Source organism: Ornithodoros turicata, chromosome 1 (assembly GCF_037126465.1).
Source record: "Ornithodoros turicata isolate Travis chromosome 1, ASM3712646v1, whole genome shotgun sequence".
Lineage (NCBI taxonomy): Eukaryota > Metazoa > Arthropoda > Arachnida > Ixodida > Argasidae > Ornithodoros > Ornithodoros turicata.
Genome location: NC_088201.1, coordinates 82,511,179 through 82,538,423, shown reverse-complemented (window position 1 = coordinate 82,538,423; position 27,245 = coordinate 82,511,179). Strand labels below are relative to the sequence as shown.

At 45.9% G+C, this 27,245-nt stretch overlaps 1 protein-coding gene across 8 annotated transcripts; it reads left to right on the top strand.

Moving 5' to 3' along the window:
• The first annotated feature begins 412 nt into the window (after nt 1-412).
• On the top strand, nt 413-27,245 carry LOC135378438 (scoloptoxin SSD14-like). Of its 8 annotated transcripts, none has more exons than XM_064611473.1 (14): nt 413-496; nt 3,467-3,607; nt 10,787-10,909; nt 17,055-17,279; nt 17,371-17,493; nt 17,566-17,663; nt 17,720-17,915; nt 17,982-18,132; nt 18,181-18,404; nt 18,457-18,532; nt 18,625-18,815; nt 18,912-19,149; nt 26,652-26,765; nt 26,831-27,245. In XM_064611473.1, exons 2-14 carry the CDS (start codon nt 3,495-3,497, stop codon nt 26,975-26,977), a joined length of 2,019 nt encoding a protein of 672 aa, XP_064467543.1. In that variant the 5' UTR covers nt 413-496; nt 3,467-3,494; the 3' UTR covers nt 26,978-27,245. The 8 variants fall into 8 exon arrangements, with proteins under 8 accessions (XP_064467543.1, XP_064467541.1, XP_064467545.1 ...); XM_064611471.1 differs by having other exon boundaries at nt 422-496; nt 3,405-3,607; XM_064611475.1 differs by having other exon boundaries at nt 422-496; nt 3,405-3,607; nt 17,982-18,145; nt 18,200-18,404.

Below are 27,245 nucleotides of genomic sequence, written 5' to 3'. Positions count from 1 at the left end.
ATACAAATGCAATGACCTCGGATGCGCGGATGTACCAAACATGGAATATGCACATTATTTCGACCGTAGCTCAAGTTTACTTTCGAAAATACGGTCTTAAAAAAGTATTTTGACAGGCTGTGTTCTTGTTTGTTTGTCGGGGGGGGGGGAGGAACTGAACTCGTCTCTTGACGTGTTCTGCTACTCCTAACATAAATTATCCCCCCCTCCCCCCCGAGAAGTTGTCCTTCTTAATCTCTCACTCTCTGTTTTTTCGCAGTTCGTAAACTCACTTTACCCTCTCTCTGCTTCTGCTTTCTAGTTAACGTGATTTCCTGCGTCAGCTGTGCCATCCGCATTGCACATATCTTGAGATTATCTTGGCATGTCGAGGTGCGTGACATATGATAAGCCAAATGCCGGGCGGACATCCCTTCAAGTGCTGGCACTCGAGTTCAGTCCGGACTCCGTTCCTGTGTGCTTGAGAGGCGTGAAGATAAGAGGCGAAACAGCAGAGGTAGGAACTTTGCATAGGTCTCCTCGTGTGCGTATGGTGTTCGTTTCCGCTGGGACACAGTGGACATCTCGTCGATCTGCGGATGACAGAATCTGTTTCCACACTGTGACGTCGTTAATGCACATTTTCTCGCTGGTAGCAATACAACGGACAGAGATTGCTGACGCTCTTCAGTCTGTACTTCGGGGCAAGTCAACTTCTGCAGGTCAGCTCCGCTCAGAAATCGAAAGATGTCTATGATTAGCTTGGGCGTGCGCATTGCGCCTTCGAGTCACAACATAGTATGCACGCATGCTTTAAACCACCGTTGCTTGTTCGCCGAGCGGCGAAAACACTCGTCGCTGATGACGTATTTAGACAACATTGGCATGCTTTAAAGAAAATAGGAGAAATATTCACGTTAACAAAGTATGTGAGTCGGCTTCCCAGTCCGCCTGACGTCCGCCGCCGTCTTCTCGTACGTCCCACTCTGAATCTGCAGACTTCCTTTTCCGCTAGCTCTTGCGTGATCTCAGGGCTTAGTTCGGCACTGACGTGCCTCTGTGATCTTCACCAGCTTTCTCATGTCTCACCACCTTCTTAACACGTTTCGCGGCCGTTACTCCGATACACATATTGTTGTGGTGAACGCATATTGCGAATTGCAATATGGCAGTCGTCGGAAAAGCCAGGCAGCAGCGGGAGTCATGCCCGCACCTCTTGATAATCGGTCAACCGCGCTAGCAGTTACGCTACATTGGCATGGCTTACCGACGACTTGTCAAGAGGCGATGAAAGATGAGGCCTCATTCAAAGAACAGGACGAACTCTCTCCACGTCCTCTCCTTGTGAGTTTGTGTGTTCCAGCCTTAGAACGGTTACTTTGCGACATTTTAAGGTTTCGTATTTCCTTGCAATCCCTGTACGACGTTGGACATCGTTCCTCTTTCTCACGTTCGTCCTTGTATTTTCACCAGCTTACAATCTCAAGCTCACACCAATCGCAGAACATTTTTTTTACAAGTATTTGTCCGATACCACCTACAAGATGCACACCGTGTGAATGAATGGGAGGCGCTCATTACTTAAATAAAAATTCAAATGAGTGTCGTGAAAAACATAACTTCTAAAGCAGGGCGCCGTCGGCATTAAAATGGGTACTACACCTTTTGGGACCTTCAGTGGACACGTTTTAGAGAAAAATCTGCCTCCGAAGCGGGTCATTTGTTGCAGCAATTAATTGGTTTGGCTTACATATTTTTGTCGCGGCTGGTCGCGGCGAAGCGCAAAATGACGTAATTCATTGGTGGATACGGGAGTGGAAGAGCGTCCTTTCGCGCTTCACCGCGACAAAAATATGTAAACCGAAACCAATTAATTACTGACATTGCTACATTAGTAACATATGACCCGCTTCGGTGGCAGATTTTTCTCTAAAAGGTGTCCACTGAAGGTCCCAAAAGGGGTAGTACCCATTTTAATGCTGATGGCGCCCTGCTTTAGAAGTTACGTTTTTTTTACGAAACTCGTTTGAGTTTTTATTTAAGTAATGAGCGTCTCTCACTTATTCACACGGTGGGCAGCTTGTATCGTAGATGGTATCGGACAGATACTTGTAAAAAAGAAAGTTCTTCGATTCGTGCATCCGTTCGCGATATATTTACTGCTGGGATTTAAAAAGGCCCTTTTGAAAGGCCCTGTATATTCCCACAACAAATATGACACCGGCGCGTAATGGTGCGCATGACAGCTTTCAATCTCGTCGGTCGAGGAGTCTCCTTCCCTCGGCTGCCAGCCTGTAACGTCATGTCAGTCACCCAATAGTGAGGAGCCCACTTTTTTTTTTTTCTTCCTTTCCGCAGTTGCATTTCGCGCCGTCCCTCCCGCGCTCTGACTGGTCGTTTTCGCCAGCAGACGATTCTAGGCAGCCAATAAAAAGTGCTGACTGACTTGATGTCACCACACTCCATGAGTAGCATGAGCCAGATCTTCAGCGCTGCGCGCATTCTTCTAAAGTAAATTTGTAGGGGAATTCCCACTTCCCAAAGGAAATATTTTGCGTGATGGTTCCTGAAGTCAGTACGTTCATGTCACGGCGTAAAAAAAAGAGAAAGAAAGAAAAATGTTCTTTCTAGTGCCTTCCAAAGTAGGCGATCGGGTCTGGCAACCCATCTGTGAAACCGATACCACTATGGTAGGCGTCGACCGACAGTCTGGCTACTTTTTTCCTTTTTATTTTTTGTCCGAAAACTGCTTGGGTATTATATAGATGAATTTGAAAGGCCAGCGCTGCTTCAGCAGCCGGAAAAGCTCCGACGGCGTGACGTCGCTCCCTAAGTGGAGGAGTGAAAGCTCCGAAATGAAATAACTCAGGAAAAATGCTGGTGACGCCAGGATTCAAACCAAGACCCTCCTGATTTCCGGTCAGTTACACCGCGACAGCTGGACTCTTTCCTGAGTTGTGTTACGTTACCTGAGTTACGTGGCCGTATTTGTCCATAAATGTGTTCTGCCTGAGCTAATTCCCGTTGTTTACGAGTGAAAGCGCGGCGCTCAGAGGAGGAAAGGCGCCGTCCAGACGCCCCGTAACTGTATGAGACGCCCGCACGGCCGCGGCATTCCTTTTCTCAATGTCGCGCCCTCATTGGTTCTCAGGGAGTGACGTTTTTTCGTTTTTCCAGAGAGAAAGAGAATTCCGGTGTACTCTCAACATGCGGCTTCTGCTCTTGTCATGTATTCCATCGAGCACCAGTCAAACCACGCCACTATTTCTCGTGGGGTTTTCGATACCGTGGTCACTAACCAACGAGGAATGAAATAACACCATAGTTTCGAAACAGACTGGAACGGATGCGGCCGTCCCTTTAAGTCTCATTTCGTTTGGGCGCGTCTTGAAAACACCTGTTTTCACGAGTTGTTCACGTTTCAGGAGAAAGAACCAAGACCAAACCGGCCTGTCGAGTAACGCACCAGATTACCACCATATTGCAGATCAGAACAACGGGAATACGGCTACATCATGCAAGTGTATGAGCCCATGACAGTGACGGCAAGACCGGAACACGGATGTGACAGCGTCACAACATACGAATGCAAGCCTGGGTGTTCCGAAGATCAAGCTTACACTAGGAGGTACTCAGGTGATTGTGCACGTTCGGAATTTGTTGCATTCGAAGCTTTATTTCCTGGATTAACTCTTTGAAGCATGGTGGTCAACCCAGTTGACCACCCAGAAAAATATTTTTTCCATTGCTGCATGGTGGTTCTGTTCGTCGACCACTTGCTCGCTGCTTCGCAATAGTCATTGGCATCGGCATAAGGTGTCCCCACATCGGAGCACGCGACGTAAGAGCTGCTGCTTCGTTTTTGTGAAGAAGTAGTGCGCAATTGCCGGCGCTCCATTCTCGTCGTCGTCTTCTTACAGGAAACGAGGTAAGAATCTTTGTGGCACACCGTTCATTTGTTTCATCACATGTCTACGTTCCGTTGAATATGCTATCGGCCTGATTCAGCGCGGACTTTTGGTCCATCTTGAGAAAAACGGGTGGTCAAGTGGAGGAACCACCGTGCTGGAAGGGGTCACTAACACGCGGAACGGGTGTTGTTACTTTTCGCAGGTGCATCAGTGCGCTCGAAGGCACGGTGTCTCCATATAATTCAGGACATCCCCGAAGACCCAGGAAGCTGTTCGGACGGTCCTAACAATGACGAGTATCCCACCTACAGTCTTATAGGCTGGACGACAGCTCGTCTGCATCCCGAAACCAGTCTCACAGAGACAGTGCCGTCGAACAGGTTGATCGATAAAGAAACACTTTAACAAACGAAAACAAACGAGCAAGACTACACGTTGATACCGCTGTCCATCTCACAGCTACGAAACACCAGCCGGCGCAAGTATCCCTCGACGATATGCCAACTGCAGCGCAAAAGGAAGTTCATCCCCCTCAACATGAGTGTGCATCACCTGCTGTGCATGTGTCTTGTGCATGAAAAAGAAAAAGAAAAACACTGTTTTGCGCTCTACCACCCAAGCAGCACAATGTACCGAAAGTCGAGTGCAATAGGGGTGGACGGTATATGTCTTATCAATGTTCTTTAATTTCACCAGTCTGTTCAAGGCCTTCCACCTACCCGTCCACCCCTATTGCACTTGACTTCACTTGACTTTCAGTACATTGTGCTGCTTGGGCAGTTATTGAAGATTTTTAGCCCCTTGCTGTACGGTGGTCAACACCATTGACCACCCTGTGTACTGTAACCAGTATACCACATATTTTTCTAACTGAATTTTGGTGTTCTACAGGATATAATAAACAGTTATATCATTAAACGACTCAGTCAACTGAACATAAAATTTTGTGTGCGTCAATGAGTTAAGGGAGTTAGGTTATGTGTGCGAGAAGTAGTGGGAAACTTTAAAGGGTTGTCTGTACACTATAACGAAACAACCCAGGCAGCACAAACCCTCGGGAAAAGAATGAGAACGCAATGGGGCCTTCGGCTCCTGAACGGCCGATAGTGCCCGACTGGTTCCCAGCGGTGTGGGAACTGAGGAGGTAGAGAGAAGATAAGGTAGTCCCCCGACGGTGCCCTGATCATTTCCCGCTCTGGTCTCCTTTTGGTCATGTAAACAATAATATAGGATCGCTCCCCGATGCTGCTCTGATCATTTCCCGGTCTGGACTTACCTAGGTCATGTCACCAAAATATAGGATCGCTCCCCGATGCTGATCTGATCACTTCACGATAATCAGTCACATGACCGGGGTGCAGCAACGGATTTCTCTTCCAAGACTGTCAGGCGCCGAGTGATGCAATCACGTAACCGACAGTTTCAAATCTGCCCAATGATGTTCCTCGATCATCCAGCCGTGTTTGCACTGTCGGAGTCCCCGTCGCTCTCGCTGTGAGAAACGAATGTATCCGGCCGTGCTCCCGAAACTTTCGAGGAATTCCAACATTTTTAAGCGATTCATCGAGTGGTAAGTGCTATTTCTTTTTGTGGTATTCCTCGCATTGATAAACGTTACTCATAGATGCTTTTCAACATGAGTGACACCGTTCTAGAAGGCTTCTCTCGAAACTTAGTAGCGCAGCATCGCATAGTTTCGATTTCAGTGATCCATTGTGGTTTATACGTTGCTTTTAGGATAATGCACTCCGTTTTGGTGAAAATATGGTTCAGTAAAGTGTGGAATCGTATGTACTGTGTATTTGACATCAAACGAAATATAACCGTTTCTCAGGACGACTGCGTGCTGCATCTGTGCTTTCCATCTCCTGCGTGCGTACAAAACTGGAATGCTGGAGGACTTCAGCTCAAGGTTCGTTTTTGTAGTCATTCTAAATAAAAAGAAAAGAAAAAAAGGAACCTCCGAAGTGAATAAATTATTCCGCTTTAATCCGCTTGCGTAATGTGATCGACGCATGATATGTCAATTTGTTTGAAACTGTGAGTGAATGAAAGCTATCCTGATCTTTCATTCAGAATGTCATGCTGGACCACTACCAGAGCGTGCTTAAAGAAATCAATGCCTTGATGAAGGTATCACCGAAGTGCCCACCACCAGATCTCTGCCTCAGAGCCAGTGATGATGGTCAAGATTTTTCTAGCGGATCTTGTCATGTCGTGCTGAAAACTGTAAGTTTAGCTATTTGGTCTGTATTCAATAACGTGTGCATGTTGTGGTGTCGTGTACTTTTGTCAGTGTAACCCTGACCTCTATCTTCCACTTTCAGAATCCACCCCGCCCTTCGGTTACAACACTATGAACCTATCGCGCTGTGATGCTTGCTTGAAAGAAATACAATCTGGTATGCTGTGTTGTTTTTCTTTTAAAGGGACTTCAGCTATCCATAATAAGAGGCCTTCGTAGAAAGAAAGCCATCAGAAAAGGCATCTTCTTGATACATTAATATTTCTCCTAAAGACAAGGGTACGAGTCACACTACATGTGCCATACTGCACTCTCAGAAAAAAGGGTGGAGCAATTAGACCTTTTAGGAGGTAATAGTTGTCGCATATGATTGTGCCTAAAAGTTTGCAGAGTTCTACCCTGTACCTCACTCTCTGCCACGAATAATAGGGTTACCGCTTCTGATTCGGTGAGCGAGGGGGGCGTACACCTTATTGTTGTAATTTGGATGGATGATAATTTCTTTTACACCCCTTATCAGACGCTATGTTGGCTTAGGAGGTAACTAAGGAAGTTACCACATTCTCACACCTTTTTTCTTAGATTGTGGTTCCCAAATTGTGTGTATGTTGCCCTCGTATTAGCAAAGGTGCGCAAATATTTCTTCTATTTTCTTAAAGAAGGTATAGAACGATCATGACACATGTAGTACGGATTCTCAAGTTGTTCACGTGTTCCATGTTGTTGGGCGTAACTCGTTATCAGTAACTCGATACTGTAACTAGGCTACTCGGCTTAGCTATTTTCAGTAACTTTTTGCATAGCGCTTTGCTTTTGAGCTTCAGTAACTTATTGAGGAGCTCGTTCCTTTCCCTTTTTCTTTTGTTTCAGGGGGGGGGGGGTTAAGTTCGTCAAAGTAACTTGAAGAAAGTTCAGAGTTCCTTTCGTTCGATTCTGGTCTACAAACATCGCAGGCTGAGTCCTCCCCCCATGACTTGAGATGAAAGATGGCACGTGCACGGCGCGACTAACTCCCGTTGTTACACGGTGAATGTTACAAATTATGTTTTAGCCGAGCATTAGGAAGCTCAGGTATCGCGCATCTTAACGATAAGCAGTGTATTGATAATGACAGAGGGCATTGAGTAGCAGGATTAAAACTTGGCACGGTTCTACGCTATGTATGAAGGGGACAACTCGTAGAGCATAAACTTGCTTTGTGCTCCTTTTTCATGTGCCTTATTACGAGATCAAAATCATCAAATCCCTCCCTAAAGAACCCTATAAATGTAGGTTCCTTTTGTCGTAGCAAATATTGATATTTTTGTATATCAAGACTATTTTGAAACGTCTTGAATCGCCCATTGTGACAGCACGGTCTGAATTAACCATATAGACAGGTCAAGAGCTGAAAAGTATATATATTGAGTAGAAAAGAACTTGAAGGTAACCTGTTACATTTCTAAAGTAGCTTAGGAACTTCACGTCAATTTTCATTACATTTTATTACGTGTAACTGCGTTTGAAATTTAGTTACGGGCCGGTTTCACGTCAGTTCAGGCAGGGAGGTCCCATCGACCTCCTGGGTCTTCAGTATTTTTGATATTTATAAGCTCATCGTATATTATAATCAACATTTTTGCCGAATAGTTTTCGTGCAAAAAAATCGAGAAAATCCGGCCCTGAATTCGGATGTTTCAGTTTTGCCGTGTTTGCACGCGTATACCCCCCCCCCCCCGAGTGTTAAGAGATATTGTTGTGAAATGTTTTGATGCTGCTTTATTACGCCTACAGGTCAGCTGTCACAGAGCAAATTTTAGCGCGCAGGTGCAACACTGTGTGCTATAAAAAATGGCGAACATGCCCTCTCGCGCTCTTTTGTCCTAATTTTTTCGATGTCTGGTATCTCTGGCTATAGATGTCCCTGATCGCAATACTTGGTATCAGCTCACTCAGCTTTTAACGCTCTTTCATCTGATATATCTATCCTGCATATACTTCCTAGCGGCATGTGCTGAAATAGGCAAATGTTTAGGCATATTTCGAAAGAAACATGAATTTTGCGCGTGTATTTCTCAAAAAGGTCCCACTTGATTTCGTATATATTTTGCCAGGATATGACCCGATGTTAGGCCTTTCATCTAACGCAAAAACTTCTTCTCCAAAGGCGTATACTGCTGATTAGCGCGTTAAAACGCGGCCCCGCTGCGTACGAACGTGTCGGAGATATCTACAGCCAGAGCAAGAAACGTCGAAGTTTGAACAAAACTTCGCGACAGAGCATGTTCGCCGCTTTTTGTACGATACAGTGTTGCACCTGTGCGCCTAAATTTGTGCTCGGAGTGCTGGCAGGTAGGTGTACTAAAGCACACAAAAAAAAACTCATAAAAAAACAAATATCTTTTAAAACTCAGGATGTATACACGTGCAAACACGGCGAAATTGCAACAATCGAATTCAGGGCTGGATTTCTCGATTTTTTGCACGGAAAGTATTCGAATGATTAATTTTACCAATGTTGATCATCCTCTGCGATGAGCGTCTAAATATATATAACAAATCATGAAAATTCAGGAGGTCCATGGGACCTCCCTGTCTGAGCTAACGTGGAACCGGCCTACAATTATGTTCTGGCTAACCTTTTCAGTGACTTCCATCTTTCAACAGTCTAACTTAACTGGCAACGAGTTCCAACTTCTATCTCTGTTCCATATAACCTGTGTTAAGTGAATATTTGTGAAGTAAATAGTACATATGCGGGACTGGTGGTTATATACTTTCAATGTAACACTCTTTTTTTTTCCATTGCTGGTGAAGTGATGCATTAAAGAACCCATGTATCTTGTGACTATGATGCAATAAAGAGTTTTCTACACTGACATATTGATTTTGTTTTTAAAAATCGCGCAAATTAACTCGTGTTTGGGGGGTAGGAGGTACCCGTAAGTGTGCATTGACTGCACCTCGGGAAATCGTTGGGGTACGATACAGGCTACCGATAACGGACCATTAACATCCCCGTGTTGCAAACCGTATGCCGGACCATGGTCGGGAGCCTACCTGGTCGGGTCGGTCGCCGCCGGCGCACCGACGTTGGGTCGTCGCGCTGTGCTGCCTGGGAAAGGAACAACCACATATCACGCTTCTACGGGATGTTTGACGACGGTCCTCCGGCTCAGTAATGCGTGAAAAGGTGGCGCCATCGAAAAGCTTTATTTTCACTGATCATCCCTGAGACATCGGCCATGAACTGAGCAAGTGGCTGATTTGCATACGCTCATTAAATAAAATCCCGATCTTCTAAATTCACTTGAGACGCTTTCAGGACCTCTTGTTTACCGATCGCAACGTCAAACTTAAAGCTTCCACAAAAGAAAGGGGGGAGGGGGGGGGGAAACGTCGCCACTTTGTGATTTTTCGAGTAATGAACTGGTTTCGGTTTACATATTTCTTGCGCGGCGCCGCGTACCAATGTGTTCTTCCGCTCAGCTATTCGCCTGCCAATTACGTGTTCATCCGCCTGGTTCACACGCAGAGGTGACGGAAGATAAGGAGCAGCTGTAAGAGAGCGCTGTGTACCAATCGGGTAAAGAAGGGAGGGAATACCGAATAGTCTCTTGCGGCTGTTTCTAATCCTGCGCTACCCCTCAATGTAAAATGGGCGGATGAGCACGTAATTGGCAGCTGGATAGCTGAGCGAAAGAACGCAGTGGTACGCTACTCCGCGCAAAAAAAATTGTAAACCGAAACCAATTAATTACTAAAAAATCACTGCCTGTCAACGCGTTTTTTTTTTTCTTTTTTTTTTTTTGCTCGAGTACTTTTCGCTTGCGTTTCTAAAAGCGCCCGAAGTGAAGTTCAAAAGTTAGGAATTTTATTTAATCAGCGAGCGTATGCAAATGAGCCGCTCACTGTTCAGTTCTTAGCCGATGTCTCAGGGGTGCTCACTGAAAAGAAGGCTTTTCGATGGCGCCACCTGTTTACAAAATATTCACCGTGGGCCCTACATGAAATATCCGGTATAGCTAACCAGTACTCCAAATGATGCCCATCTCTCTCCTGATTTGTTCAAAACAAGTGACGCCTCCGCTTTGGAACGCTTTGCATTGATATCACAGTATTTTTCCCGTGTACGCGCGCGTTATACATTATTATTATTAACAATATTAGCGGTCTCCCTGCTGATGCAACGAGGGATACCAATCGTTGAACTGCTAAGAAAATGCGGATATAATTTTAAATTGCGCGAAATGGTTTGTAGATATGGGTCAAATATAGGAGCAGAAGTGCAATGAATTGTGATGTAATGCTAGGGAGGATAACGCACTGTGGGGTTTGGCGTGAAGAAATAAGATCTCCTCAACCGAATTAGAGGATAACTTGTTTGTTTGTTTCTTCTTTGTTATGTACACGGGTTTAGCGTATGCAGTACGGCTTATGAGTGCTCAGATACGTATTTCGAGAGCCATTGATGTTAATGATCTGAGGCATTTACGTGAAACCTGTGGGGATTACGACAGGTATGCAAACCCAGTAGTTCCCAGTACAAGAAAAAGTGCTAGGAAACCTAAAAATTTTGGAATATCAGCTTGTATGATGCTTACAAATGCAGAGAAACTACCCTAAAACTAACTAAAGAATACCCACGGATCTTTCCATTGTTTTATTACAGGGTGTTGCACATCTGCAACGGTAGGCCACCAACATGGGAGGTCCGAGAACGACCGTTTGTTCATGTCGGCAGGCCCACACCACGACGAAGCTCGTTTCTCTCCCGTCTTGGCAGATGCAAGATGTAATATAACGTAGCATTTCAATGACCGCGGCTGCCTCGTGATAACCTCACCTATCAAACACGCCCGATGCTGTGCTTTATTGGGCGATCCGTCTCACAGTCGCACAATCGCATGATCTGAAGGGGAGGAGTCACGTTGAATACCCTGCCATCAACTTTTCTGTAGCCACGGTTACCGTGGCGCTATCTACCGCCCCAGCTGAGTTTTCGGCGCAGACCACAGGAACTTCTGATTTTTGAGGAGCTAGCCCAATAATGCTATCACATTAAAAGTGTCCCAAAGAGGCAGTGCCCGTTATGTAACGGTGCACGTTAGGCATCTGAGGCTTTCCTGGAAGAGCCGTTCGTAACTAGGTCCCGTGCAACTTCTGGCCTCTGGCCTTTGTCCTGCCGCTGCATGTATAAAGAGTAATTATACTTGACACACGCGTTTTCACTGCTGTGTACAGTAGCGGTGATATAGAGTTTACAATTTCTGTGTATTATTAACGCCGGCATCTTCATTCACGTTGTGCGAGTTATGCATAGGTGCGCGTTATACATGGGCAATTTTCCAGATTCCACAAATTTTTCCGGGTGCGCCTTATACATTGGTGCACATTATACACGGAAAATACGGTAATGGTCACATGAAGGTGTTACGCCTAGATCTCCCCTCGCATCAGGAATGTGATGGTCATCCGTAAAACAACTAACAGGGCTTTAGTATTGGGCGTACACAATCGCTCTGCCTGCCCATGGAAATAATGTGTGTGCTCTGCATGCGGCGAACACGTCTTTGAGTGTACCGCGTGCGCAGCGAGAACAAGTTTTCTTGTGTATGAAAGGCGATCGCATGCGCTACAACTAAAACTAGTAGCAAGTCAGTCAGAAACACGACTGCTTACGAAGTTGAACAACGTCCAAATTTGCTCTTGTTGGTATACACATGATGCAGCGCGCTTTCGAATACATCATGCTTACAAAGAACTACGTTCCCAGATCGCCCTGTCGCGCTCTTTAAGCCATGGGGCACGTAACCCAAGAGACGGTGGGAAATAACGATAAGTTCCCCCACCCTCCAGTTACAACAGCTACATGCATGACGATGGGACGAAGTATTTCACCGCGGGAGTTACGATATCGTACCTCAGTGCATATGGTTTAATATAGGAATAGGATGGGGATGAAGGCCATGAAACACATACGCACGTACGCACACATGACATAACATTTGGGCAAGTGAGATACTGCATATGGAGGGGCACCGTAATGGCAGGGTCGTTGGCATAGGTATAGTTATAATCTAGGAACACCGTGAACACGAATTTCAACATTTCGCAGATCTGCTAAACGTCGTGCATGGCACCGATAACGCTCACTAAACTCACTCAATCAACTTCCTCGACAGTACAACCATCACTAGGAAACGGCAACCTCACCACAACCTCTTACAAAAAGCCAACACAGAAACATGAACACCTTCACTTTTATAGTCATCACCTTCGCCACCGTAAGGTTAGAATTCCTAATGCACAAAGCGTAAGACTGCCCAGAATTGATTCGAACGGCTCAGGTTATGCTGGGAAGCTTCATGATATCTCGAGTGAAATTGCACCTAAAGGGACTACCCAGGTTTCCTTCTAACCGAGTTCCGTCGCATGACCCTCAAACTGGACGGTAACGAGGTCATTGAGCACCGAAAAGATCCTGGTCTGTGTCACATAAACTTCATCACCGAGTAATCCAACGAACTTGCAAACATCACAGCCATCATTCGCAAACACGAGCATATTTTCCAAAGCAACGGTATGTTTACCCGCCACACACAAGTTACATACCAACGCGCAAATGCCCTGGTAGACTTCTTAGTCGACGCCAAAATCAGCCAAAACAACACCCAAACCAATGAAGCAGCCCATGTAACCTAGTGATCGCCGACGACCTACCAAAAGACCTCATTAAACGAATGGGACACGCACCCACTCTCTTCACATCCTCTCCTACGTGTTTTCTCATACACGCACACATACGTGCAATACAGGACGAGGCGACGGCATATGGTTGCGATTAGTACCTAATTACGTACTTAAGTACGAGATTAGTACTTTCCATAAGCACTCAGTTTCCAAATTGCGTTCTCCTGGGCGAAAGAGCTGCTTGTAGCGATAAGCGTACGAAATTGTAGCCCGTCTATGGAAACGCGCTGCTGCGATGCCTGGTACTCCTGTGTCTTGGGAAGAAAAATCGACTGAGGTCGATTGTAGACTAAACTGATGGCCATGCACGTACTAGAGGAATTTTCTCAATTCCAAACGCTGACGCCAGTCCCCCACCCTCCAGTTTATACTGTGCTTTTCTTTCACACGCCCTTAACGTGTGTGATGCATAAGCAATCGGATCTCTCGTTCCATATGCTTCTTTGCCGTGACTCAGTTCCTAGGCACACATCACTTCTAACTACACCTTTTAATCATAGTGCAGGAACAGGGAAGCTTCATCCAACCAGTTTCATATTGCTGGATGCTTCATATCACACTACTTACAGAGCCATTTATGTTTCCAAGAGTTCGGTCACTGGGAGGAGCTTAATATGCATGACGCAAAATGCGTCACCCCGCTCTCGCCTTTTCCTGCGCTCGCCGCCATCTTTATGCGGTCGTCGCAGGCTGTCGGCGGCGCCTGTGTTTGCACACTTGCATGGGACATCATCGTCACCAATTTATTACCCATATACTTTATTTCGATCGTTATTTTCGTTATGCGTTTGAGACGGCTTTCTTTATAACCATTAAAGTTATCTAGATGCAAAGGTGCGGGTCCACAAGCGGCACAAGCGGAAACACATTTCAGTGAGAGAGGTATGACACAGTATTCGTATTCTTTCTGTAAATCTACTATCTACATATTGATATTTTACAATATATCACATACGTTCATTTCAGGAATGGGGGAGATATACGTTTATTACGGAAAGGAATGATTGAACCGAAAATATTGTAGTATACCTCGGCAGCAAAATAAGCTGCGAAGTATCTAAACATTTTTTATATTTATATTTTCCTGTAATTTTTCTCTAATATTTTCTAATACTCTTTAAATATCTAAGCATTTTCTAAGGTTCATATGCTCGGTTCACGGTAAAGGTCGATTATTATTAGTAAAATGACGAAAACATACGTAGCATTCCGATGCATTGGATTTGTTACTTCAATCTATTTTTGTTTCTTCTTATCCTCGACACTGGCAATCTTGCATAGCAAGGTGAGTTGTCATTCTTCTGTTGTACTCGGTATTTGGGAGTCAGCCATGCGGCTGCGCAACTTCGTGTACGCTCACGTGGCGCGCGCAAGAATGGACCGCGCCATTTCTACGCGGGCCGACGCTCGCGAGGCCAGCGTTCTCCCCATAGCAACAGGGAGGAAGTCGTTTCCAAGGCTCAAGCAGGGAATAAAAGGCCGCGCTCGCCCTGGAATTTCCGACCACTTTCATTCTCACTCGTGACCTCTTTTCCACCTCATTATCGCTCGCAGCAACAATAGATGTCCCAACTCTTTGAAACATAAACCGCTCTGACCAGGGGCGGATCTAGAGGGGGTCAGGATCACCTGACCCCCTCCTCAATTTCTGTCTTCAGATAGCGTTTAATTGACCTAGATCGTGTATCTACCATGCTGGCCCAGGCTAGTTCCCCCTATCAGAAAAATCTGGATCCGCCCCTGGCTCTGACTACTTAGTCTAGTGCCCCCTCCACCAAAGCTCGTTTTTTCCACAAAGCCCTCTTAAGTGAAAAAAAAAAGTACTATCGAGAGTTCCTGCAAAAACTTCACATAGTAGGCCACCATGCCCGTGAAATGTTTTAGCTGCTTCTGATCTCTTCGTGCTCATACTTTTGATAATGTTTTCTCTTTATCATGAGCTGTAGATGTCCCTTTGCACCATAATGCGTGTCCCAGGAACTGGAGTCGTTGTTTGGGAAACTCACAAATTCAGGCTTAATTCTAACTCCTCGAACGTTTTGGCAGATTTTCAAGGTTTTCAGGATGTTTGTTTTCGTCGTGTCCCATAACCAAGATGGCACTTATATTACATGTTAGATTGGTTAATCCTCGCAACATGTTGTCCAGAATTCTCTGAACTGTTGTGACACTCTAAGCGCTATCCGCTTTCCTTGGGATATGCCGAGTTGCGTGTCGACCGTTAAGTGTTGACGAGACTCTTCCCCCATGACCTCTTGCTGGTAAGCGCAGCTCAAATCTATTCTTGAAACGAACCGCTCTCCAGCTAGTGACACGGCAAAAATGAAAATTAAAAACTGTCAACTTTACTTACGGGGTAGACCAGTTCCAAGTAAGGATTTCCTTTAAGCTGCAAGTGTGCAAGGAGCTTTAGTACGATACGATAAGGAACGATAACGAACGTCATCAAATCTAAGCTTAGCCATGTGATGTCACCCGCTTGAAAGAAACAGGGCGATTGGCACATCATGTTTTCGGAAACGTTATCGTGAACGTCTTCCGATCTACTATAGCTCGCTATTAGGGAGCTGTAGCGAATCGTGTTCATTCAAACGGTTTGAGAACGGTTTTGCCGCTGCCCAACCAGATGATTCCAATCTGAGTCAGTCCTCCTCCTGATTGGGCCTCTCTGTGTTCTCTGTGTGATGTTCGTTCGATATCGTTCACGAACCGTTTGAGTGGAAACGACTCAAAAAATACCTATTAACATGGCCCAAAATATCCTGTTCCACTCAGCCTACTAGGACCCGCCACCGTGCACAATGTTCTCGCCGTGCAGAGTATTTTCACCGAGCAATCGAATTCATAAAAAATTGGGGCGGGCTCAGCCGTGTCCGAGCCGGATATAATGTTTTACATGGAAACGTCACGATCTCCGATTCCTTGGCTCATTTGCGGGATTCTAGTCGAAGGAATACAAGTCTTTTATCCATTGCATTCATTAGTCACTTATTAGAGGGTAGGGGCTCGCTGTGCAAGCCGGCAGTTGAATTTGCCTCCGCCGCTAATCTCCTTCGGCGCTCCCGTAGCTCTCTCGATCGCTCGGTGCTTGACTCGAGCCGCCCTTTCTTCTGATTGTCGTTTCCTCCGATTCTAATCATATTTTAGTTTCATATATGCCGACATTCTAGCAAAAGTTTGCCAGAGGTTCTGGCCGACAAAAGTTTGCCGACATTCTGGCAAAAGGTCCAGGTGGAACCTCTCAAGCACCTTCCAGCGACACCTCGATCGGCGTCCTAGCCACACGCGTTCGCGAGATAGACTTTCCACAAGGTATGCGTACCCCTACCATTTCCGTCTCTCACGCACGCGCCCGCCACACCCAGAGATTACGTGAGCCGCCGCAATGACCGTGTTAGGTAGAATCTTACACGTATAAGCTATCTGGATTTAGCCGGTTGGTTGCTATCGGTCTATTACTCACCGAGTTATCGCGTCATGAAATTCGGCATAATTCGCTGCATCGTAAATTTTGACATCGCTACCAAACCGAACTTACCGACGTTTTCACGTCAAAACGTCCGAAGAAAGCAACCGTCGGCCTGGTCCGATATCCTCGCGTGATATCAGCGGACCCTCGTCACATCAGGCTTCCATAGGGCAGCGGTAAGTTCTTACTGGCCATGGAAAATTCGTCTGCTACAGCTACGACGCTTAGGATGTTGCGTCACGTAATCGGTCTTTCCATCGGGACTGCGAACGTCACGAAATGACGTCGATTTTATTTCCCTGTTCACTTGCACGAGCTCACACACACTCCGCTACTCCATTGAAGGAGTAGATGGTTTCTAGAAGGTGTGCGGATTAGAGGCCTCTCGCCCGCGCTACAAGTCAACTGTGCGCTCCCCTGCTTCGTCACAGCTCTTGCTATTTGTGGCACAGCGTGTCGCATCCAAAAATGAAAACTTTATAAAGTGTGTATGTTTGTTTATAGGGAAAAAACTTGATAAAGTATAATTTCTATACTCCTTTAATGTCGCTTTATAGTATCCGTACATTCGAGCGAACCCAATCATTCTCAATGCAGCTAAACAGTACAAGGGTATCACTGTGTACAGTGGATTCGTTGAGCGTGTGATATGGTGAAGCTCTGTTTGTAGAGTGTAGATGCTGGTCCAAACTGTGTCATGATTTGGGCTGTGTTTCAGGAAACTATGGCCGCTGAAATCTTCAACAAGCATAAAACTGTTGACAATACTAGGTGTACTGCTTGTGGTGTGTATGTGTGCGGCTGTCATCAGGGTATACGTGCTCCTAGAGGTCACATGCGAGAACTGCATCGAATACACACCATTTGTGTCGCCCTCTGCGCTAGGAGTCTACAAGCGATGGGCTACGTCTACTGACGCTGCTCCTTGTTCTGCTGTACCAAAGTACGATGATCTATACCACCAGCTTTACTGTGTCAGCTTAACCGCTCCATGCTAATGATGAAATCAGTTGTTCACAATAGTGTCATTTCAGGCGCATCTTTGCAAAGAACGGAACACTTGCAGATGCTGCTGTGGCCACGATGCTATGTATGGGTGTCGTGTTGCCTCACTCGATGGGAATCGGTGGTGGATTCCTTGCCACTGTTTATGAAAGGTGACACACTACCCTACGTAGCTAGTGTACATCATTAATTAATCCGATCTCCACCTTGCAAAATGTTTGTAGGAACACAAAAAAATCATGGTCACTCATCGCACGTGAAAGAGCTCCATCAGCTGCAAAGAAAACCATGTTTGTTGGACAGCCTTCTGCCTCAGTGAAAGGTCAGCACAAGCGTTTTGAAAGCGAACAACAATTTTTGTACTCGTCTCCTATCCAGGTGGCAAAGCGGTAGGCGTTCCAGGTGAGTTACGTGGCTACCAAGCTCTCCTCGAACGAATGGGGAGTAATCTGCCGTGGAAAGACCTCTTTGAAGACGCTATCAAGTTGGCTAGGGACGGATTCCCTGTTCAGTTTCATCTTTCTAATGCTATGAATATGAAGAAAGAAGCAATATATGAGAATCTCAACATGAGGTAGAGCGCTCCCACTTTCACTGCGAATATTGGAATTCCCGTAGATATTTATCATTCTGTTATCAGAAAAGTGTACTGGAATACCACAAGTAACGACACCCTGAAAGATGGCGCTCTGCTGTTTCAAAAGGATCTTGCGGATACTTTACAAGACATTGCCGAGAATGGCGCTGATTATTTCTACAACGGGGAGTTCGCTGAGGCGCTCGTCGAAGAGGTACAAGAGCAGGGTACTGTACTCATAACTTTATCCATGTGTTCCTAGAGCTTGGTCAACCCTACAGGAGGCATCCTAACAGTAAATGATCTCAAGGATTACAAAGCTGAGTGGCTGAACCCAATTATGGTAAAATTCATGGATGGTCGCACGCTCTATTCCACGCCACCGCCTGGTAGTGGTATCGTTCTAGCCTACCTTTTAAAGATTATAGAAAGCTACAAGAACGCACCAAACGCGTTTCTTGACGACAACGTTTTGACGCTACACAGGTTGGTACATACGTATTTAGGTTATGTCGTACCAATGTATGCCACATTGCAGGTTCGCCGAAGCTTGCAAGTTCGCTTACGCACAAAGGGCACATCTTGGAGACTCACTTTTCGTGGACATCAAAGATGTAAGGCATGCATAATGTCGTGCCGGGACTTCCAAAGCTGCCCATTTTGTCATTGCACCTATCCTGCTGTCTGAGCTGATTCTTATGCGCAGTTGTTGGAGAACATGACGTCCACTTGGCTGCCGGAGCAGTCAAAGGGCAGGATCAGCGACAGTCAAACGTTTAGTGACCCTAGGCACTACGACGGCAATCAGAAATTCACGGAAGACCATGGAACCGCGCACGCATCTTTCTGGGGTCCAAACGGAGACGCCATTGCCATTTCTAGCACAGTCAATTACTAGTGAGCGCTCATCACATGTTGCATTTGAGGTCTAATTTTGCTCGCAATAGTGACATAAAGCACATTCTGGTGATCCTGCATTTTGTTTATGTTTAGCTTCGGAAGCTTAGTGAGGACGAGCAGAGGTGTGGTGCTCAACAACCAGATGGATGATTTCTCGACGCCTGGCTTCAGCAACACCTATGGAATCGCACCCTCGATGTCCAACTTTATTCAACCTGGCAAGAGACCCATGTCCTCTATGGCGCCCGCCATTTTCGTAAATCCGTACGGCAGCGTCGACCTCGTCCTCGGTGGAGCTGGAGGAGCTAAGATCACTTCCAGCATAGCACTGGTACCGTTGTCCTCTGTATTGGTACCACCCTCAACGCTCGATACAAGCTATTTGGCAGCAGAGGTGATGTAGCTATTCTGCTACATCACCTCTAGAAGCAACACAGTTCACATTCTGGAAACCGTGCACAACTTATGAAGCCGTCTATCAGGAGTCACTATGTTAAATATTTGCGTTTAACGGCGTCTCATGAATTTGACACACAAAATGAGTCTCAAAAATATGGAATGCGGAGGCAACTAAGACCTCGTTTGAGCGGCCTAAACAGCTGCCGTGATATGATGGACGGGAAAATCGGGATTTTTCGGCAGTTGGCGAAAACTTGGCGAGTGCTGGGGGCGGGACTCGAACACACACCTCCCTGATTGCCGGTCAGGTGTGGTACCAATCACGCGACGCTGACGTCGCGCTCTCGTCAACGTACCATGAACGAGGCCTTGGTTTCAGATCATTGTTTGGGCGTTGGTGAGGCTTAAATCTTCTGTCTGTCTTAATTGTTCATGATGGTTCATAATGGCTCAAAATGATGGTGCATGATGTTCCAAATTGTTCAACTATTAATCGTTCGTTTAGCCTCTTCAATTTACTTTTCCGAACGGATAAAAGCGCTAAACACACACGGGAGACGTATACGCACACATATAGCTTGAGAAGTTACCCGTCAAAAAGAACTCGTTACGAGTTAAGTTACCGTGTGAAAAATGTAACTAAGTGAATAACGAAGTTCTTCAGCCTGAAATGTAACTCGCAGTTACTGAGTTACTTCAAAAAAGAACGAATTACTTCCAAGTTATTCCCGACACGAAATAGCATTACGCAGGTGTAGCGCGCGTGAGCCATTGAGTGAGACCTTGAGTTACCTGCGGAGGAATGCAACACGCTTAGATCGTCTTCGGCTTATGTGCGATTTTTTTTCTCACGGCGGCTCTGCGGCTTATCTCATGACTATTTTTCCCTGGTATTTTCTGCATACGCCGGTTTTAAGGAAAGGGCCAACAGTGTCTATGTGACCTCTCCCTGTTTGTAAACAAATGACGTCATAGTGTTCGACAGCGCCACAAATTTGGTAGAGTTGAACTACGCTCGAAGCTAGAAGTGAACAAGGTCGCGCCCAAAAGCCACGGTCTCGAGGGGATTACGATGGTTCCTGAAAGGGACGCGACCTTCATTCCTATTTTTCTTTGAATAGGAGGCAGCAAACAAGTGCCCGTTCGTGGAACCCAGCCCTCTCCTTCCGATTTGTTTCGGTTTCAGTGTGTGTACCAACGTCATGATGACGTTTCTCTGGTAGAGATCTAATCGAACGCTTTGCATCTTACTCCCTGTGGGCGCACAATGGTTCAGCTTCATTTCAATGGCAGCGGTTCTTACTTCCTGAATAAAATACTGTCATTGATTGAATATCACGTTTTATGGCAAAAAATGCCAAGAAGGATCCGGAGAGAAAGCAAGAAAATATGTGCACGTGAGTGAAAAGCGAATTAAAAGTAACTTGGAACTTAACTTACTTTGGCAAAGTTACCTGAAAAAGGAACGAGTTCCTCTGAAAGTTACCACGGCGCAAAAGTACCGAGTTAAGTTACAAGTTACCAAAAAAGGAACTTAGTTACAGTAACGAGTTACCTCGAACTCTGCACACACCACAACAAAGCGCTTTGTGTGTATACGTCTCTTGTGTGTGTCTTTTAGCGCTCTTATCCGTTCCGAAGGTATGTACCAGCAAGCTCACAAAGATGTTTTACTGAACTTCATCACTTTACGGAGCCCTATTTTTTCGTTTCTTTTTTTTTTTTTTTAGAGAGAGAAAGTGTTAGACAATCGCTTTGAGTCACCCGATAGTGATAACCGGCAAATACTCACGACACTGCACACTCCCTGGTTTTCGTTTCGGATTCAAAACTTCTTACCGCAGAAGCTTTCGCCACTATTCACCCCTTCGGGGAGCAGTACAGTACTAGAAAGCGTTTACAGGTGGCGCAATGGGCGCGCTGTAATCAGAAGCTACGCTTGCATATTTCCGGTTGATGTGTACGCGTTGTTTGTGCTGTGGGTCGGCACTACGGTGTTATTTTATCGTTCAAAATAATGCCTCGGACTAATTTGTTTCCACAAAGCCGTCTGGGGTCATGCTGCAAGTTGTACAGGTTTCCCTCAACCCCGCGAGGAGGGCTGCTTGGTTGCAAGCAATACGACGCGAGCACTGGGCGCCCAAACCACACAGTGGCATTTGCTCCGCTCATTTTGTTACAGGTAAATATCGAAATATCTTGGTAGCTTTCTGACCTACCTATATAGTAAGAAGCGTGGTGCCATTTTTTAAAGCAGGAAATGCTCCTCTGTTTAAGGTGTGCCTACCGATGATGTGCTTCATGTGGATTACACGCCGTCAGTGTTTCCGTTCACGAAGCAGGTGGACAATACCTCCAAGCTTAGGCAGTATGAACGGTTGCAACGTAGAGGTCCGAACTTAGCGAAGAACACAGACGCTGCTTCAAGTGAACATCAGCACGAGAGAAGCGTCGACCTCGGACTCAGCTACGAGGATCAGGAAGACGACAGCGATGCACGGAAGTACTTGAATTCGTCAATTAATGTGGCTATGACAAGGTCTGTGGTAACCCATATTAACGACGAGAATCAACGGCTGGAACAAGAATGCCTTGATCTCAGGGAGAAGCTTCGTAGTGCAGAGGATTAACTTTAGAAGTGTAGTGCAGAACCAGAATTGAAACAATCCGAGCCACAAGCGCTACCGATCGCTAACATTACAGTTAATGTGGTGCTGAAGGACGACAGCAGCGTTCAATTCCATGCTGGCGTCAGGTCACTTTGCATTTTTCACATTTTATTGTCGTATGTGTTGTCAGGTTGAATAACTTTCCAATTTAGATGCCACGGGACAATTTGTGCTTGTGCTCATGCTCATGCGCCTACGCTTGCTGCTGTGCGATCTTGCAGTGAGAGTTGGTATATCAGCGATGAAAGATGAAAGTCACTGAAAAGGTTAGCCAGCTGTAGGGATCGAACCCATATCTTCTGGATTACCGGTCCAGGGCTCTACCAATTGAGCTAACCTAACACGCCTCTCCGGCGACTTTCGGGGTGCGTCATCTGAAGGGACGACAAACCAGCCACTCACTCTCACTCACCCTCCTTTCACTCTTACATTTTTTGCTCACTCATACACACATTCATACGACGGAAATCGACGCAAGCGGCATCTGTTCAACAACTGATGTTCTGAGGCTGCAACAACATAGAAGGGACAGATACAAACAAAGCCTCAAATAGCCTCAGGCTTTGTTTGTATCTGTCCCTTCTATGTTGTTCCAGCCTCAGAACATCAGTTTCTCTCTGGTATATCAGAATCATCTGCAGTGTTTGGTTGGACGTGCTTGCCGGTAAGCTCGGTACGCTTATAATATGACCAAGCACAAGAACTGTGAAGCGAAACTTATCAACAGCATTCACTGGTCCCCTGTTTGAAAATGTGCTAGCCATTCTTAACTGCACAAAAATATTCATACAGAAGCCTTCACTGCTGACAGCTAGGAGTCAGAGCTACTCACGGTATAAGCATCACAATGCTATCAAACTGCTCATAGGAATAACGCCAGCAGGGGCAGTTTGTTTTGTGTCAGGAGCTTGTGGCGGTCGAGCGTCAGATCAAGAGCCGTCTCGGGTCATGCTGCGTCGTCTGGGGTCATGCTGCAACTTGTACAGGTTTCCCTCAACCCCGCGAGGAGGGCTGCTTGGTTGCAAGCAATACGACGCGAGCACTGGGCGCCCAAACCACACAGTGGCATTTGCTCCGCTCATTTTGTTACAGGTAAATATCGAACTATCTTGGTGGCTTTCTGACCTACCTAGCGGCATCCTTGAGAGAGTAGAAGAAGGTGATGTGTACCTCGTAGGGGACAGAGGATTCAACTGTGAAGAACTCTTCACAGCCAAAGGAGGAAGAATCCTTCTGCCGGCATTCACGAGAGGCAACAAACAGCTCTCCGGGGAGGGAGTCATGGTCTCCCGAAAAATGTCACGAGTGCAGAAACATGTCGAGCGATGCATTCGAAGGCTGAAATGCTTCAGAATTTTTAGTACAGTATTTCCCATCAGTTTTCTTAAAAAAGACACTGACAAAGTATTGGCAACATGTCTTGACAAGGCCCTTATTGTTTGCTGTGCATTGACAAATCTTCAACCTCCTCTAGTTAGCAGCACATAGACCGTCACAAGCTTTATTGCTTAACTCGTTTGTGGATTGCCTAAATATTGGTTTTAAGCTTTGTACTTTAGTGTTCCTAAGTGTGTACTGAATGTAGAAACTTGTGCATTAAATGTTTTAGCAGCTGTTCTCTACCTGGATTGAAAATGACTCTCTTTGACAAGAGTAAATTTATTGCACAAATTTGTTTGGCAGTCACTGCATGTCATGTAACAAGTGCTCCGGTTTTTGACCCTCTACACAAACAACTACTTTTTGCAGAATCCAGCCTTGTTAACAATGATTTTGTTGTCAGCTCTTGTGGCACGTGCATGAAAAAAAAAAGCCTCATTAAATTGCACAGTTGTGACATGGACAGCTTTTAAGGTGTACACAACAAAATATGCCATTTTCACATTCGTCACACCCATTCGGGTCTGTACTTGAGCGTAGTATGCATGCTTTGTTAACAACTCCCCACTGCTGCTGAGATGCGGCTTGCATCTTCGACCTCCATGTTTTTGCATCGGACTGGGCATTTCATTTCGATTACTACTTGTTCACAGCAGTCGCAACTTGCAATACCGTTTGAAAATGCACCCATAAAGGGCATATTTACAGGAACAGAGACCACCTTTTAATTTTGAGGTTCATGTGCCTTTCCCTTTCTACAGACAAAAAACATCAAGAGTCCTTTCTACGTTATTCCTTCCATGTTTTATTGCTGGGGTATTTAGGTGTTGGAATAGCACATTTGTGACACTAATCCAACCACACCAGTGCGGCATGAAAGAACTCTGCCCAGGCAGGAGGCGGTGATTCGCCCCTTACGTTGCCTTTCCCACTCTTGTGATAGTTGTTGCCCTTGTGTTCTGTTCTCAATTTCGTCCGCTGTTCTGCTGTTATTGTTCCTGGCCCTGAAGTGTCACCGGTGTAGAGCAATTAAACTGAGACAGGCGATGATGTCTGGTATTCGCAGTCAGTATCCCCTTCTGATGCTGTATCCGTGCTCTCAGAGTCTGTGATCGAGGTCGAAAGAATTGCATCTGGGGCCTCATTCTGAAATGTGCGCAGCATCAGATCGAACCGTACAGGTCTCCAGCAACTGCGGAACATGAACAAGAAGACAGAGGCCTCACCTTTAACTTTCTGATTAGCTCTCTAAATCCGTCTGCATTTTCATTGACAGAGGATCGGTCATGATGTACCGGCTCTTTATGAGGCCTCTTTTGACGCAGCTGCTTATTAGTTGCCTTCTTTAAGCACATGTCTACAACTAGCGATGCCTACTGGTTGAACGGCGGTGAGTGCCCTGTGTCACATATGAGCAAGGCATGCTTTGTCAGAAAATTACAAACCTGCACGGATCCACTGGCCTCTCTCCATCTGCATTCTAGTGAGGTTGATGAAAGTTTGCTACGCCCTTATCTCACATCCGCCCCCGCCCTGAACAAAAGCGCACCTATGTGGCTGCACGCTTCGCCGACCCTAAAACCACAACACATTGGTAATGACTAAAGACTACGGAATGTAACTTAAGCAGAGACAACTCAACACACCATGCAGGTGCAATGTGCATTCACGACTTCTCCGGTGTCCTTCACTGTGCACCACGGCCTGTAAAACTTCTAAAGTGTCTGGCTCGCTTGTACTGTTCCAGTAAGCAAAACCACCGTGTCGCCGCTAACCCGGCAGCTGTATGCCCGCGCACGTCCCGGACCTTTCCGCACACAAAAAAGTTGTAAGAATCCGTCAGTTTATAGCTTCGGAACTGTTCTTTGGTATAGTGACACGTAGACTCTACAAGGTAGATATAAATGTCTCCAGATTGCACACGTGGCCGAGGCGTGACGTCCGTACGGAACACATACGTGCGCAAATCGTCGCCAAGGGGATCAGGAAGTTCTTCTTCACCAATTCTAAGTTTCTCTGTATACCTGGCTTTCGCCGCTGCACCCAGTTCTTTGAAGTAGAGCGCTCAGAGTAGAGGGTTTGTAAAGAGAAGTAGAGGATCTACAGATTAGCGCAAAATGAAAAATACGTGCCGTCGTGCAGCTTCAAACAGTTCGCGTACATGGTGTGTTTACGGGCTCCGGAATTGCGGATCCCCGAGACCGGAAGTGTGCCAGAGCCAGCCAATGGGAGCTTAGCGCGCGATGTTTGTAAACAGAAAAAGGGCGAATAAACACCGCGGCTAGCGTTACTGATTGCGAATTCCATTGGGAGAGCAAATTTTGCCCCACTACGATCGATGGCCAAGTGCCTCCATCCGGTGGTGTCATACGGGGTTGCATCCCTATTGGAATGCCACCAGCTCTCGGGAGAGCAAAGTGGTGCATGGCGCTGAAATCCCAATACGTCTACTTGGATTTTGACTTGTCATGCTCAGTAGATACCGACGTGGACGCCCCAGGATTTCTCAGAATCACGACCTGCTATAAATTATTCGACTAATTTCTTAGTGCAGCAATAATTTAGGCTCTATCGACAATAGGAACACGGAAAAAAGTGTCCGACACTACCGCCTTCGTTTGTGGCACGCATACCTGTTCTCTCCCCTCCCGCTATGGATTGCTTTGTCCCATGCGAGTTGGAGGGTCAAAATGTATTAACCCACATAGATATGGAACACTCTGCACCCGATATGCCTCCGCCAATGGAATATTTTTGGAACATTCTCAGGGCACCACTTTGACACAGCCCTGCTAGCGCAACACGCCGTGACTTTTCGTGTTCATGAGAAGGGTAGCAACGCATTCTTCAACACGAGAGGAAAATACAGTGAGAGTTCTCTCTCTGTCTCCATCAAACGCGCTAAGCACGGTGAGGAAGTGAATTTTGCTTGCAGACCCAATAGACTAACTCCTATTCGTGCAAGGGATCAAAGGATAGAACTCGTGCAAACGCTTTTCCCGCACGCTACATGTAAGCAACGACTATTGTTCTTGCGCGAGAACGGATTATATTTTTCTTTACGAACTGCCGCACCCACAACGAAAAATTTATGCTGGGGGACTTTCACTTCTCCTTTAAAATACGTCTCTTCTCATTCATTTTTTTAGCCAATATCGCGCGACGGCTTAGACATTGCTTGAATACCACCGCACTCACCGATGTGGATGACAACGTTCTTCCTTCATTAACCACAGTATGCCCTCTACGGGCTGCGATACAAGCGAGCGATGATTTCTTCATTTTAGAAAAGCAGATTACTTCTAGTCCAGGAAGATGAGCCACTTTGAATCGAAGAGGAATTTGCACAGTTGGCATCATCAGGCCGTGTTAATTTTTACTGCAGGTGTCAATGAAGAATTTGTGGCAGGGTTACAGTATCAAAGAAGCCATTGATTTTCCTAGGCTCCATCATCAACTGATCCCAAATATCTTGGATGTGGAGAAAAGCTTCCCGCAGGTACGAAACTCAACTTCGTTCGTCAGTATCATACCTTGCTCATATGCTCTCTCTTTTGCACCCAGGCATACGTTGAGAGATTAAAAGCCAGAGGACATCATGTGAACCGTCCGAAGGGAAGGTTCTCCATTATAATGGGCATCAGCCGTTACCAGGATCGTATTCATGCCAATGCAGACTACAGAAAAGGCGGCGCAGTTGACGGAGAATAATACGTGCGCGGGTACATATAGAGTTTCATCATGAAGCTTGAGGTGCCGATCACGCATCCCACACGATATCCATATGTTTTATGTTGTTTTTATGTTGGTTTATTATGGACGTATGTCCATTAGAGACTGCATGGTGACAGCTTCTTATGATGAAATTGTTTTATTTGAGTTCGTAAGGCGCAACTTGTCTCCTGACTTATTCCTGCATCGTAGCACACTTTGTTCTATATTTTCAAACAGTCTTGACAATAAAACTTCACAAATCGTT